At 53.0% G+C, this 14,187-nt stretch overlaps 4 protein-coding genes across 4 annotated transcripts; 2 read left to right on the forward strand and 2 right to left on the reverse strand.

Moving 5' to 3' along the window:
• Nucleotides 1-1,248: 1,248 nt before the first annotated feature.
• Nucleotides 1,249-2,371, forward strand: CCOS01_01603 (uncharacterized protein; the record flags this gene model as incomplete). The annotated part of the gene is made up of 2 exons (XM_060449796.1): nt 1,249-1,478; nt 1,543-2,371. 2 exons carry the CDS (start codon nt 1,249-1,251, stop codon nt 2,369-2,371), a joined length of 1,059 nt encoding a protein of 352 aa, XP_060321234.1.
• A 196-nt stretch (nt 2,372-2,567) lies between these two features.
• On the reverse strand, nt 2,568-5,175 carry CCOS01_01604 (uncharacterized protein; the record flags this gene model as incomplete). The annotated part of the gene is made up of 6 exons (XM_060449797.1): nt 2,568-2,959; nt 3,020-3,421; nt 3,500-3,642; nt 4,391-4,664; nt 4,722-5,069; nt 5,151-5,175. The coding sequence occupies 6 exons, from the start codon at nt 5,173-5,175 to the stop codon at nt 2,568-2,570; spliced, it is 1,584 nt and encodes a 527-aa protein (XP_060321235.1).
• An 809-nt stretch (nt 5,176-5,984) lies between these two features.
• CCOS01_01605 (nonsense-mediated mRNA decay protein 1) lies at nt 5,985-8,399 on the reverse strand (the record flags this gene model as incomplete). The annotated part of the gene is made up of 2 exons (XM_060449798.1): nt 5,985-6,670; nt 6,722-8,399. The coding sequence occupies 2 exons, from the start codon at nt 8,397-8,399 to the stop codon at nt 5,985-5,987; spliced, it is 2,364 nt and encodes a 787-aa protein (XP_060321236.1).
• Nucleotides 8,400-11,597: 3,198 nt separating this feature from the next.
• On the forward strand, nt 11,598-13,724 carry CCOS01_01606 (uncharacterized protein; the record flags this gene model as incomplete). The annotated part of the gene is made up of 2 exons (XM_060449799.1): nt 11,598-13,393; nt 13,445-13,724. 2 exons carry the CDS (start codon nt 11,598-11,600, stop codon nt 13,722-13,724), a joined length of 2,076 nt encoding a protein of 691 aa, XP_060321237.1.
• Between the last annotated feature and the right edge of the window lie 463 nt (nt 13,725-14,187).

Consider the following 14,187-nt stretch of genomic DNA (forward strand, 5'->3'; position numbering starts at 1 on the left):
TTTCACCACGGCAAAATAAACATCTCCATTCGCTGTCACGCGCGGGAAGATCAGGGAAATAAAATCTGTAATTGTCAAATGATGGTCGCCTCCCGAGTGGGAGACGTAGCCCCCCGAACCGGGGTCTGAAGCGACAAGCCCCGAGCGGGTGTGCCTTGCGGCTTCGCAGGGGTGGACCCGGGCGCCCAGGGTCGGTTTCGAGTTTCTGCTGCAAAGTGCAGGCCGGACGACAAAGAACCTCAAACGCTCTGCGACACCTTGTTGTTGAACTTGAACTTGGTGCCCTGGATGGCTCTGCTCCCGAGTCGGGAGACGCAGCGCCAAGCGAAACAGTCGTCGAGCCTCTCGCTGGCAATCCATCCCTTTTCATACTTCCTACACGCACTTTTGGTTGTGTAGGCCCAGAGAGGCACTCTTTTGGGTGACAATTGTCCCGGACAACCTAGTTCCATGTCGAACTAATTGACCAGTCAGGCTTTCACCTTTGCCCCCCCCTGGTATGCTGAAGATCAAAAGCCACTCCCGTCCTCTAAGTATTGACTACGGAGTAATGACTAACTCGTGTACGAGCCAGAGGGGGGCGATCAGACCCAGACTGACTTGTCCCAACTCTCACACACAACCGAGTCCAGGCGAAACAGAGACAACACAAGCTTATCCCCTCCCTTCTTTTTCGTCTCTCCATTATTGAGATGGTTCGCTTCGCAGATGGCCTGTATGGCTCCCGCCAGCTAAGGCTGACCGTTGATACGTCCTTCTTTCCCCATGTTTAGTCTGAAGCCGGGGGAGCTCGCTTGAGAAGTCGAACCCATGCAGAGGAGCCAAAAGGAGATGGGATAGAGCCAGCCACGATGCTGGTCAGTGCCAGAGCGAAGGCGAGGGAAAGGAGAGAAGCCGTCGGTTATCATTCGGACGGCGAGACCGTGAGAGGAGAGGCTGTTCAATACCCATGACCATGGGATGGCCGATGCTCATGCAAGCAAACGGTTCTTTAAGATAAACCTAACCTGCCACCCCATCCCCCTTCCTTTTTGGTTTCCTTTCTTCTCCTTTTGATTTTCCTTCCCCGGGTTTCTGGGAAATTCCGAATCTTCGTTTCATACCAAGAATCTTCTTTCCAAGACCACTTTGATCTTCGTGGGAGAGCGACGCGCCGCAAGCTTGGCAGCTTTTTTTTTCCCTTCGTATATTCCTGTCTTCTAATACACAGTCTTCTTCTTCCCTCCTTCTTTTCCGCTTTCGACCAGGATGTTGACCGTCCGCTCCCCCGTCGCCGCCCTCGCGGTGGTCCTCAGCTTGCTGAGCGTCGTCCACGGCGCGCCTCAGCCCCAGAACAGGAAAGGAAACGGAAACCGTGGCGGAAACGGAAACGGCCGCGCCAACAGGCAGACGGCGCAGCAGCAGGCCGCCGCGGTGCCCCAGGGCATCTCGCAAGCGACTGACGGATCCATGATTCTGGACATGACCGCCAACGTCAAGTAAGTCCCGTTGTTCGCCTTCTCCTCTTTGGGGGCGCATGGACTAACACTACCCCCCTCCCAGCGGCCTCGACCTCCGCTTCAAGATCAGCGGCCCAGCCGAGCAATTCACCGCCGCCTCCGGCGTCCCCGGCGCCGCAGCCCAACCCGGCGCCCAAGGCACCCTCGGCCTCAACGTCCTCCTCCACGGCGACGGCGGCCAATCCTTCTTCGACATGCCCAACCAGGGCGTCCAGCAGAACCTCGCCGGCGTCGCCGTCCTCGCTCCGGACCCGAACCTCTTCTGGGGCGGCGGCCAGGGTCTCCAGCGCACCGACGGCGTAGCCCACTCCCAGGCCGTCAACGACCTCGTCCAGAAGACGCTGCCGCAGATGATGGCCTTCAACCAGTCCAACGTCTTCTTCACGGGCGTCTCGGGCGGGTCCCTGATGCTCTCGGGCTTCTTCATGCCCGCGCACATGCAGAACTTCGCCGGCAACGGCGTGCTGCTTAACTGCGGCGGTCTGCCACCGCAAGTCGACGTCGTCGACGCGAAAGCCGTCGCGGGCACGAGGATCCATTTCCAGAGCACGCTGCAGGAGCTCTCCAACTTGCAGGAGGCGATCCCGGCGTCCGTGAAGGCGTACGAGAAGATTGCGACGGACGCGGGATTGAGTACCGCCCAGGTCAACGCCAAGCAGACGGTCAACAACTCGCCCAACGGCGGGCACTGCGCTTTCGACGAGCAGGGGTTCGTGTCGGGTATCCAGCTGATTGCGAATAACTATGCGGCTATCATGCAGGGCGGCAACGGCGAGGTGCAGGGGATCGGCAACGTCTTGACCGGTGTCACGGGCAATGAGAACTTGCAGTTCACTGGGTCGAGCAGGATGAGGCGAAACATGATCGGTTGAGAAGGACTAAACCTAGTTCAGGCGACCGGCTTGTGTGAAGCATGACGTTGATACCACGCCCTCTCAGAAAACATACATAAATTAAAAATGAGACTCAATTTTAGCTGTTACTTTGGTCTCGAATGAGGGGACCGACCTTCACTATTACGTTGAAACCCATCTCCAACGGAAACTAAGTGAAAACAACCTCCCTACTTCATCCAAGAACCGGGCTCTCCGGCCTGGCAGAGCTACTCTTCTCCGTGACCCCTTCAACATGCTGACTACCCGGCACTGAAAGCTCCTGAGCCGCGACTTCGTTTGCAGTCATCTCAGACATGGGGCTCATGGGTGAATTCGGGTAAGATCCTTCGAGCTCCATTCGACGCGGGATACAATCCGAATGCAGTTGCGGCTTTTCATATTCCCCTTGGCCATAGCCACCACCACGAGTACCAATGGCAATACCGGTCGCCATGGACTCCTCTTTATCAACCGCTCGATGTCTTCGTCGTCTGAGAAACCAGAGCGCGCCGAGGAGAAGCATAATGGCCGTGATCACGCCAATGACCGGCCCTGCTATCCATGCCGAGTTACCTGGTATCGGTCCTGGTATCCCGCTTGATTAGCATCATCATCGCGTCAATATGGCTGTTCCAGACATCATACCTGAGTCTCCTGCCCCGGGTGTCTTCCCAGTTTCTGTCGAGGACGACGACGGCCATCCGCCGCCTGTCTCACTGCTGTCCGTCGGTTTGAGCTCCGTCGCCGTGATCGTCTGGAGACCTCCCGCCACCAGTTCGCCATAAAAGTCTGTAAGGGGTCCCCAGTGCGCGCGGGTGACGACAGTCAATCGTGAAGGTGCGTACGTCCAGTCCGGAGGTTTACCGTTGCAGTAGTCTAGATACTCTTTGAATTTCGGCTCGACGCGTTTAGATATGTACGTTGCTGAATCCTCCACGGTGACGTGTAAGCAATTAATACAATCTTCGTACTCTGTCTGAAAGTGCGCGTCCTTGTGGCAGATCAATGGCTGTTTGCCGATTGCCTGGATGTATATGTAGAGGGCATCTAAGACGCAGCGGTGGTCAGTCGCTGGCGGCAGTTCACCTCCGAGAGATCGAGAAACTTGTTGAAAGAAATGCATACTCAAACGTTTCATGCATGGTCCCGATGGACTCGTCATGAAATATGCCCTGGCCGAATAGGTCACCATGGATGGTTCTGGCGTAGGGTACGTGAAAGTAGCCCCAGTCGTCGATGTGATTATCGAAGCCGACATCTTCAGTCGACTTGAAGCATTCGATTAAGTCAGGTCATTAACGTTTCTTTTCTCTTGGGTTTTGTAAGTTATGAGGGTTCGTCCCCCGCAAGATGGAGCGTCAGACATGAAAGATGCTGACAGCGTCAAGGTACGCCGGGCATGCAGCTGACTTTATACGGCCGCCAACGCCACACCATGTCATAGTAATCGGATCTGCTGCACAGAAGTTTGCCCTTCTTGGCAACGGGTATGAGCCGCTCAACGGTAGTCCGTGATCTCCGGTGCGGCCAGCCCGTAAGCATGATCCCGCAGGCCGAATGGGATGGTGCGGGAGTGTGCGATGGGTGGTAAGCGCCCAATGAGAGCGTATCGTTATGCTGTGTAACTTGGCAAGAGTGTGTTTCGTGGTGATGGCCATACGATGGCTCGTCTTACGTGGCGTCCGGGGTACTCTGCCCAGTTACCCGTGAAAAGGCCCAAAACGATCCTAGAATGGAGGAAATTTGGGCTGGCTGGTGATTTTGGTCGACTTACATCGATGTTTGCCGGACCTTTGAGGACGGCACGGGTAGCTGCGATGCGTATGGAACGAAGACTAACCAAGGCTGGAAAGAGTGGCACTACGTTCTTCATTTGTTCTTATGCTGCTCGGCACGCTGCTTCACTCTACACCTCGTGTACTGTTCCCAGCCATGCCTCGACTAGTTGTGCGTACTCGAACTGCTCAATTACGTTTCTCTGGCATCTCTGCAACGTGGTGGCTGTGCGGGACTAACATTTCTTGTGCAGCAATCTCGTTCGCGCTCATCTCCGGTATGGGATCTGGGTATGACCCCTCGAGTTCTATGGCAGGCTTGGGAGGCAGACTGTCGGAGTGAAGTTGGGCCTTGGTATACTCGTCATGTGCTTCGCTCGTGTTCTCAATAGCTGCCTGATTGGCTCTCCGTCTTCTGCGTCTGAGAAACCAGAAACCAGTAACAAGAGCAGTGACGGCGACACAGCCAATGACCAGACCGGCTACCCATGCTCGATTGGGGGCTGGGGTCGATTCTGATCTTTTGGTTAACGTCGAGGTTTTCTATCAAGACGGTTCAGGCGGTTACGAACCTGTCGAAGCTGATTCTGTAGGCATGACACTCTGTGACGAAGTAGACGCAGAAGGAGTCGAGGTGGTCGGGGCGTAATTTATCGGGCCCGTTGTTGTCTTCGTCAGAGTTACCAATTCAACGTCACCATTGAGGTATGTGATGGTAGTGGCGTACGTGACCGTCTGTACTTGGTTGCAGAGGTCCAGATATTGTTGAAATTCGGGTCCAAGATCCTCAAAACTGGTCGAGTTCTTGCTATTGACTCCAATACAAACCTGACAATCTATGAGATCTTTCGCAAAGGGCGACGCGATGTTGCACAAGGAAGGGTCTTTCCCGACTCCTTGCGCCTCAATATAGGCATTGTCTGGGTACAAATATTGTCAGTTGTGTGGCGAACATCGGTGAAGGTAGAGGAAAGAAACTCACTACATTCAGCAAAACATACAGCTGGAACGCTGGTCATGGTTCATTGACGGGGGTTGTGTGCGGCCGATTGAAGTCGGCAATCGGTGGTGATGCCTGGGCGAATCGCGGCGATGTTGCAACCGATTCTGTCACCTAATCTTCGTCGAAAGAGAGAAATCGATACTATCTCAATGCGCGGTTAACAAGGTGGGAAAGCCTCCATTCTCATATTGTGTGGGGGAACTGACCGGTATCAGTTACTTTATATGGGTGCACGCTTCTCGAGCGGAGGAAAGGCACTCTGCAGTTGCTTATCTTCTTGGCAAGCCTTTTCAGCTGCTCTTTTAGGATACAATAACAACGGCCTGACGATCGTTCTAAGCCAATGATATTATTACTTTACTCAAAGAATCAGGCTGTAGACTGGGATAGAACAGGATCAGGCATGGCAAATGCTGTGACACCCAAGGCAGCATCACACTGGTGATGGTCTCCGCATGGCGATCGGTTCAGTCGGTTCAGTCTCCATTAGGTGTTTCCATCTTCTCGTAACTAGTTTCGAAAGGATATCATTGGCAATGAGCCATGTTCTGGACGCACTCCTCGTTTTTCCGCAGCCTGCTTAATGTGGTACCACCTCGAGACTAACTTGGCCGAATCGAGATCAGGCTGCACTATCGTAGATAGTCGAGTAGCCCGCGGTGTCATCAAATGTCTTTCAAAGCTTACTGCAATTATCTCATTCTTGGGCTCTCTCTATGGCAGTATCTATCCTCCAAGGTAACATTCCACAAGCTGCTGTAACGGGGACATCGTCCGCTGCCTGATCCAAACTCCACAATCAATCTACCACCTCAAACGCACAGCCATTTGTTCAACCGAAATAGTGAAGCTGACCGTTTTTGCGACAATGATCATAGACCTTGGTAGTCCATTCCGCATCATGCTGTTGCTGGTTACGGTCCCGTTTCTTCGTCATGCCCTCATGCATGAGAATCATCTCTCCAACTCGAGCTCTAGACAACATCACGCACAGACGCTTTGGGTCGTCGAGGAAGCCAGCGCTTCTCGTCCTAACCGTGTCAACAAACACAAAGTCTGCCTCGTGTCCTTGAGCAGAGTCCACAGTGCGGGCTTCGAGAGCATTGAATCGTAACTCCACGTCCATCCTTCCCCGGAAGTGAGGCGGAAGAGTCTTGATGAACTGTCTATACCGAATCAAAGCAGCCTTGTACGGTGTGATAATCAGGATCCGTCCAGGTTGGTCAGGCTTGTCAACCTGTTTGAATTCTGGGTGTCGGAGCAGTTCGTGACAGCGCTGCTTGATGAAATTCTCGTGAACCTGATTGTAGAAGCTCGACCGGTCTTTCATCTCCTTGGAGTACCGTAGGTTGAGCAGGATTCGAGGGACAGTACATTCCTGGCCCCTGGTGAATTGCCCGAGCCATTTTTGCATGTGGCGTACGGGGTCGGAGAAGCGCTCAGCTTCGGGGATTCCTGAAGTCAATTGTCCATTATAGAACAACTCTGATACCAATACTTGGAGGTCTCCGTACATTCCTGGACGTCGTTAGCATTGTAGTCATACGAACAATATATCACAGTGCTTACGGTGACTGATAAGCAATTTGCTCTTGAGAGCCCCGGCAAGATCCGCTCTTTCCATGGTGCTTATCATGAGCTGCTTTGCATAGATGTTCTCCTTCTCCATGCCCTTGCCGCCTTCAACAAAGGGTCTAGTTTGTCGGGTATCGCCGGTTAGAATGAACGCACAGGGTGAATACAGCGCAATAGGGATGAGGGTTGTAAGTTCTCTGGCATGAGCAGCTTCATCAAGAAACACAATGTCCGGATGAAAGTTTTTGCTCAGGTACCCAGACGCGCCAACAGGAGTTGTGGCAATGAAATCGGCGTCTCCGATCACGGAGAGATAGAGCCTGGCCACACGATTCTTGAGCTCTCTTGCTGTCTTTCTGGTCTTGACTGCACCGTTCTCGAGCTTTTCGAGAATCTTGGTCAAAGACTTGTATCGGGTTCGGTCAACATCGTATCTCTCCCACGCAACTTCATCCAGGGATGGCGCTCGATCGCCACGGGCTTCATTAGTAGAACGGGTACCATTCGAAAGACCGACAGAAGCACGAACTTGTCTGAGGAATCCGGCGGTGAAGTCAGGCTCGTCATCTTCGCTTGCTGAGGGCACTGGGTGAAGCTTTGCACTGCTTCGCATCTCGCGAGCGCAACCTCGAACCCTAATCACCGACTTGTTGATGCCGGCTTTTTTCAACGTTGAGTACACTCTGTCTGCTGCATCATCGCAGGGGTAATTGACGTCGAGAAGATACAGGATTTTGACCGGCTTGTGTTTCTTCTTCCCATCATCGCGCACAATATGGCGAGACTGAGAGACGGCCATAGCAGAGATAAAGGCGTTCAACGCTGTCTTTCCAGCACCAGGACAACCAAGAATGATCGCAAGTCCCGCTGGAATCCGACGAAGTTGCTCGTAAACATTCTTGTGGTCTGCATTGAGTCGGCGGTAGACAGCCTGCAGGTACGCATTGGAATGGCTAGCAGGGTTGTCCATGTGTGGGATCTTGTCGAACATGTTGATGTAGAAACTGGGCTCTTTCCGGAAATCCAGCAAGTACTCGAAGGTTCCAATGGTGTTTTCTGACAGTTCGTTTCCCTCTTTCTTCGGCTGAGTCAAGATGCTCAATGCCGTCAATTCAGCTTCATACGTCACAGGATTCTGATCGATCCGAAGGCAGATCTCAGTGGCATTTTGCAAGCTGAGGGGCGTTGGCCCGAAGCCAAAATTCAGATCCTGTTTCACAGCGATTGAGAAGAGCGGGTGGTACTGCTGCTTCGTGATAGGGTCGGCAATGTAGTCCATGATAACGTTGAATGCTGCCAGTAGGGAATACTGGTACAACTCCGGGATCGTCTCGTATGGGTTGGGAATGCGCTGGGCGGAGAGAGTTCCAGGGTTATATTTCTTGCCCTTGCAAACGAAATCTCGCTTGAATGAGATATTGCACATGTCACCCTCATCAGGGAAATGGCGTTCCGGTGTCGATGGCAGTTCGGCGAGCACAATCCACTTCTTCTGCAGATCCGACTCGATGAGTGAATAAGGACCCGGTACAGGAGCAATCACCCAAGCGTATCTGGCTTCAGGCGCTTCATTGAACCTCTTGATGGCAGAAGCCTCGTTCGCCATCTCTATGATGGTTCCTTCGCGATGAACGCGAGCGAATTCGTGGACGCTATTGAACGAGTGAACCATTCGGCGACCACAATCTCTGTCGGAGAGCTCCAGTTGGTGGAATTAGTTCCATGAAGTAAAACAGGTATGGGATCAAGAGAGAAGACCTACAATATTCTGTGGCGCGGGAGACGTATGATTGTCTTTTACTGTGAGGGACGCGTGAAGATCGTCGATCGGCCCGTAGCCAACATTCCACGTCGCAAAGAGCATCTGAATTCTATCAGTGAGATTTCTTCAACGGCAACACAAGCGCTGAAATAACTTACCTCGGTATGTTGTCTCAAGCACAGCGCGATGGCGTACGCTTTGAATGGTGCCAAGCTGACAACCCAAGGATGCTAAAAAGAACGCCGTGGCTACTAGATAGCAGATTGAATGAGTGGCAGGAAGGAACCTATGGGCCGCGATGTATCGGCAGGCGAAGTATTGTCGCGAGGACGCAGGAGGTGAGAAGTTGAAGTACACAACCAGAATAGACCGTGGGGAGGATTCTGGTAGATGTCGTCAACCTGACGAGAGTGATGGAAGGAAGAGAAGGAAAATCGGAGGTAATTTACTCCAGTGAGGGAAAGGCAGGAAGGTAAGGTAGGTGCTGCAGACCTTTTCAAAAGAGGCAGTAGCGACCTGCCTACCTACCTACCTACCTTGAGTGGAAGTTGAGGTTGGGCCCACCTTCCGTGAGTGAATCCGTGGTGATTCACCTCAAGTGAACAACAGTGTGCTTTGTAAGAGTATTGCAATTATCCGGGCAGAATCAACGAGGGAATACACAACCGAGAGCAGCGTTACTCATCCAGAGTGACATTGAGAATCGGGAATTGGGACAGCTCCATCGGCTTTGGGGAGAGGGGTCTATCGAAGCCCCGTACACACAACGACATGAATGGGCAGATGTAGTCTTCTTGGGCACGAGGCTTGAATGATTCGAACCACGGATGCTTGACCAAAACTCTGGTCCTGATCATCACTGAAGGACCGGGCCAGAAAGACCAGATACTGGCCAACAGAATGATCGATATTACTCAGAAGAAAGCTGATTAGTGATGTCTTATTGGCAAATCGAGTCAAATCAACTGCAAAGATATCAATTTCAAGCAGACACGATCACTAGGATACTGAAATGTTGAAGGGCCTATGGTTGGATACAGCTCTTCGGAATGAGCTGCTGTCAACCTATAGAAAGATACTGGCTGCCTGTTAGAGTACGGATATCCAGGCAGTAATCATTCAAGTCATGACAGAAAAACGCAAGCAGGATGTGAAATGTTGCGCTACAAACTGCTCTTCCTTCCCATGGCTTGGGATTAGACTGAAGTAAGGAAGGTGATAGATGTTGAAAGATACTTAGAATGTGTGATAATTGCAGGATGCTGATGAGGAGCTTCACCATCATGCCTCGAGTATTGCCTGGGGCACACCAAAGTCCACCAAGCAACCCTCGTAAGTGATACGAATATGTGTTCAAGTGATTCGCTCATTCATCGCCTGGTCGATCATGTTGTGTCGTTGAAGTCGGACGTGTGGAGGTATGTGGGGGTTTCCGAGGTTGGCAATTTCGACATCGGTACCTTGCCTCGGTGAAGCAGACTCCGGGCTGGCCACTATGTCTGAACTACCTAGAGGTGTCTGTCGACACTTCAAAACGCAGCACGTCATCTTGAAAATGTGTTAGTAGATATATCAAATGCCAAGCATGTTTTTATCCTTCCGATGATTGTTCATCCTGGTTGAGCACCATGATTGCCCTTGTCATATCGTAGGCATCTCATCGTCAGCGGAAAGTAACCGCTGGACCGGGTCTCGTGGGCTAAAATAGCCCAAGACCTTGTCGCAGAATTAGCACCAATTCGAGCATGCAGGATCGGGATCCGCCACGACAGGGGTTCAATAGACACCAGGAGCAGGTCCCTGGAATATTTTCCCCAGTGCCCAGGCAGAGGAGCAAGTTCAGCCGGGGCGCAAGGGTGATGCTGTCAGTTGCTGGAACGTAAACGCAGCACGCCGAACTGCGGCACGAGCTTGGTTGTTATGCCGCCCAATGCCGCATCGGAAAGATGGCTGTTTCCCTTACTATGTAGCCCAAGGTAACTTTTGAAAGAAGCATTGTAGGATGAAACCAGGCAACGTCAGACGCCCGACCCGACGCCAATGTGAGCGAATTTGTGTGCGGACTCTGGCGCCGGCACGTCGGTTTGACGGATTGAGATCATCTCCGCTGGCAGTCCTTGCCGACCTGAAAGTTCCTGAAAGTTCCTAACGGTGATGGAGATCTACCCCACCAGCTAAGGGCTTCTTCCCATTCCATACGACCCAGCAAACAGGGGCAGAGGCACGAGATGGCCGCCCCCCATCGCTGGCCGCGGGAATAGATAGGGACCAATGGACAGTGGTGGCGGCGAAACGGCGCGAATGATGGAGCGTTGCCATTCTTGTTCAGGGAAATGGGCCCAGCTTGTTGGGCGGTCGCTGTTAACTTTCGAGTTCAAAGTTCCCTGCAACCAAGACACGGAGACACCAAGGGTCGTGGAGAGGCCGTGTGGCGGGGCAGTGAAGCTTTACGAAAATACGATTGGTCTGTTCCAGCCAAAGCGCCGGTACTGCGGGGCCAAATTTTGATAGCGAGCGACCTGCACGTGGGCGCAATTTTGGCCAAGTTCCGGTATTTCCACACATCGTCACCACCTGATGTAAGCACTCCAGAAGTCTCCCCTACCTTTCCCTGACTGAGCCACAGTCCAGCCAAAGTACACCCTTAATCTGCAGGTAAACGTGGAGGCGGGAGGCAACCCAGTCCAACCTTCCTTGATCCACAGACTGAGATGCAGCCCACTCCAACTCTCTCTCAGGTCCCCCGTACTCTCGTACTCTCCTGCGCCCGCTTTGCTGAGTGCACCTGCCTCTGGGTGAGGCTGAACTACCAGTACACCGGCCTAATTAATCCAACTGCCCCCATTACGGTGCTGACTTCAACTGCACCTCATCCGCTTCCTCTCTCGTGGGCTCATCGCCATCGCGGCGACTGCTCGTCCACACGCAACGCTGCCTCAACGAAACGTACCATCTGGACTGCCTTGATCAACAACTCGTCGGCGACGCAACCCCTATAGCTCGCCTTCTTACTTCGCACCCGCTACTGTCGTCCTCATCCGAGTGTCTCAGGTCTCTTTGGGAGGAGGTTCATGTGGTGCAGCGAGTGCTGACGCGTGGTTGCCGAAAATGGCTCCTCCAGCAGCCTCGTCTGAGGGTATTACCGCCCAATCAGACCTTGGCGAATCTGACGACAGTTCATCCTTTTTAAAACGCTCAATTGATATGGACCGGCTGAAGCCAAAAAGAGAGATGTTATCCCTCACCAACCGCGCGACACTGGAGCGCCGCTCATTATCAGGAGGAGGGGTTGCTGGAGTCGTTATTGGTGTCATTATCGCCGTCTTCCTCGTCGGTGTCTGCGCCTACCCATTTATCGTTCGAAGAAGAAGAGCTAGGAAACATGGATTGCCCGAACGTCTCGACACGGAAACGGCCTTCGTCCCTGGGTCTATGGGGCCTTCTGGACAGGCGCCGGCGCCCGGACCCGGACCCGGAGTCAACAGCCGTCATTCTTCAAAAGATTCCTTTGGGAACAAGGCCGACACGTTGAGGGGTACAGAGAGACAGTCCACCAAGGACACCGCCCTATCATCTCACAACGGCATCGACCGCCCCCCCAGCGATGAACTGAGCAGCCAGCACCAGCGTGGCTTCACCGGCGACAGCACTCATCCACCTAGTATCACGACGAGACGCGGCACAACCGAGTACTCTTTTGGACATGCGCCCACATGGAACAGCGAGTCGTCCTATCCATGGACCCCCGTTGGTGTAGAGCTCGTTGCTACTCGAGCCGATGGCATGGACTATACCGAAGCCAATCATGGACATAGCGCGACCTACTACAGCCCAACTATTCCTTCAGAAGCCTTTGGCATGGTCACGCCGCCTCCGACCGACGAGCCTCAAAGTCGCGCACCACTCCCTCGACGATCAAGCTCTCGAGGAAGCTCTTTCAAGCTCAACCTAGCGAGCATGATACGTCGAATGAGCACCAAGGACTCCGCAACTCCCCGCTCAAAGGGCCACCCATCACAACCATCGCAGCCCGTTCTTAGCGAAACACTATCAGACTCTCCCACCGAGTTTACTGGTCCATCATTCGGGACCGCTCAGCTGGATTCGCCTATTCACCTCCCTGTTAGCCCCATGTCAGAGCCCGAGGATCCTAGCCATGCTTCGGACTTGGAAAAGAAGAGATCAGTGAAGCCGACCGAATCCCCTCCTGTTCTTCCTCCAGCTATACCGGCTCCTGGGACTGTAAATCCAATGGACATCATGGCACCATCCAACCCGACAGAGCACAAGTGGAACACGAACCAGCAGCTATTCAACATTGCGCACCCGCCCCCTAAGCCGCCTGTCGAGATTACGAAGCCAGCACCAGAACCGCCGCAAGCATCACAAGCTCTTACACCACAATCACCGGAACAGTCATACGAACAGCAGGAGCAGTATATCCTCCAGCAACAGAAGCAACAGGAACTTCTCCGTCAGCAACAAGAAGCAAATGGACCACCAAAGTTGTATGAGAACGGACAATCCCAGGCGATGAACTGGAACCTCACAAATGGAGGCCATGCGAACGGCGCTCTTCCGGATGTACAGATGAACGATGTCGCGCAATTACCTGATCCAACCCACCTCATGCCTGATCAACACAATCAACATAACCAACACTACCTCGATGGCGAAATAACCGACCCATCCGATCACTCCCCGCCGGTAGCTGGGCAAACCAGCTCCGGCCCTTCTTACCAAAGCACGCCAAACACCCAAATCGACAGCAGTCCATCTCCGCGATCAGACGGCAGCTCGGATATCCGCAATAGCACGTCGCCGTACCCAGGAATGCAGCCGTCTCCTCGAACATTCATCTGTGACGAATGTGGTAGATTTTTCGACCAGGTCCACAAGCTGAAGTAAGTTCAGATGCGTAGAAATTGCTTCGCACATGTTATTGACAGATCTAGTCACCATAAACGATACCACGAGAGGCCTCATGAATGTGCCCATCCGAACTGCGGAAAGAGGTTCGGTACTAAAACACATCTGGATCGTCACATCAACGATAAACACAAGAAGACGAAGAAGTTTCATTGCACCGTCAGCACCTGCCCCTATTCCAAGGCGGGAGGCAAATCATTCCCGAGAAAGGATAATTGGAGACGGCACATGATGAATATCCACCAAGTCACACCAATGGGTGACCCAGAGCCCGACATTGTCGACGAGAATATGGGAGGAACATAGGGTTGGAATGCCTATAAGCTTTTCTACACGCAGAAACAATGCCACCGATTCAGGGGCAAGGGGGCAATATCGCCCTACAGACGAGGCAACGCTTGGGAAGTGGTCTGTCGAAATGACGGACAAGTGACTTGCAAGCGACGACCGCCTTTGCTCTCTGTGAGCATGTAGCAGGATTGGGGATGAGTGAGAGGGAACGACTACTTAAGTAAGGCACCCTCCCATCACGAATCGGGCCTAGTGACGGATCTAGGCATCATTCGTTTCGTCGTTGCCTATGGGCAATTTGTTACATACATCTTGGTTGCCTCTTGAGGAGGGAGTAAAAACAAGGGGGCAACACAGGTACATTCTTTTATCGGGTGCTGCATAGCAGCAGCCTGGCGTTTGGAGGCTCACGGAGATTGCCGCCAGGGTAAATACTGTAGAACAAGGCCATAAAAAGCATCACGGGAGGGCGTGTTTG

Source organism: Colletotrichum costaricense (assembly GCF_030867565.1).
Source record: "Colletotrichum costaricense strain IMI 309622 chromosome Unknown Scaffold_1.1, whole genome shotgun sequence".
NCBI lineage: Eukaryota > Fungi > Ascomycota > Sordariomycetes > Glomerellales > Glomerellaceae > Colletotrichum > Colletotrichum costaricense.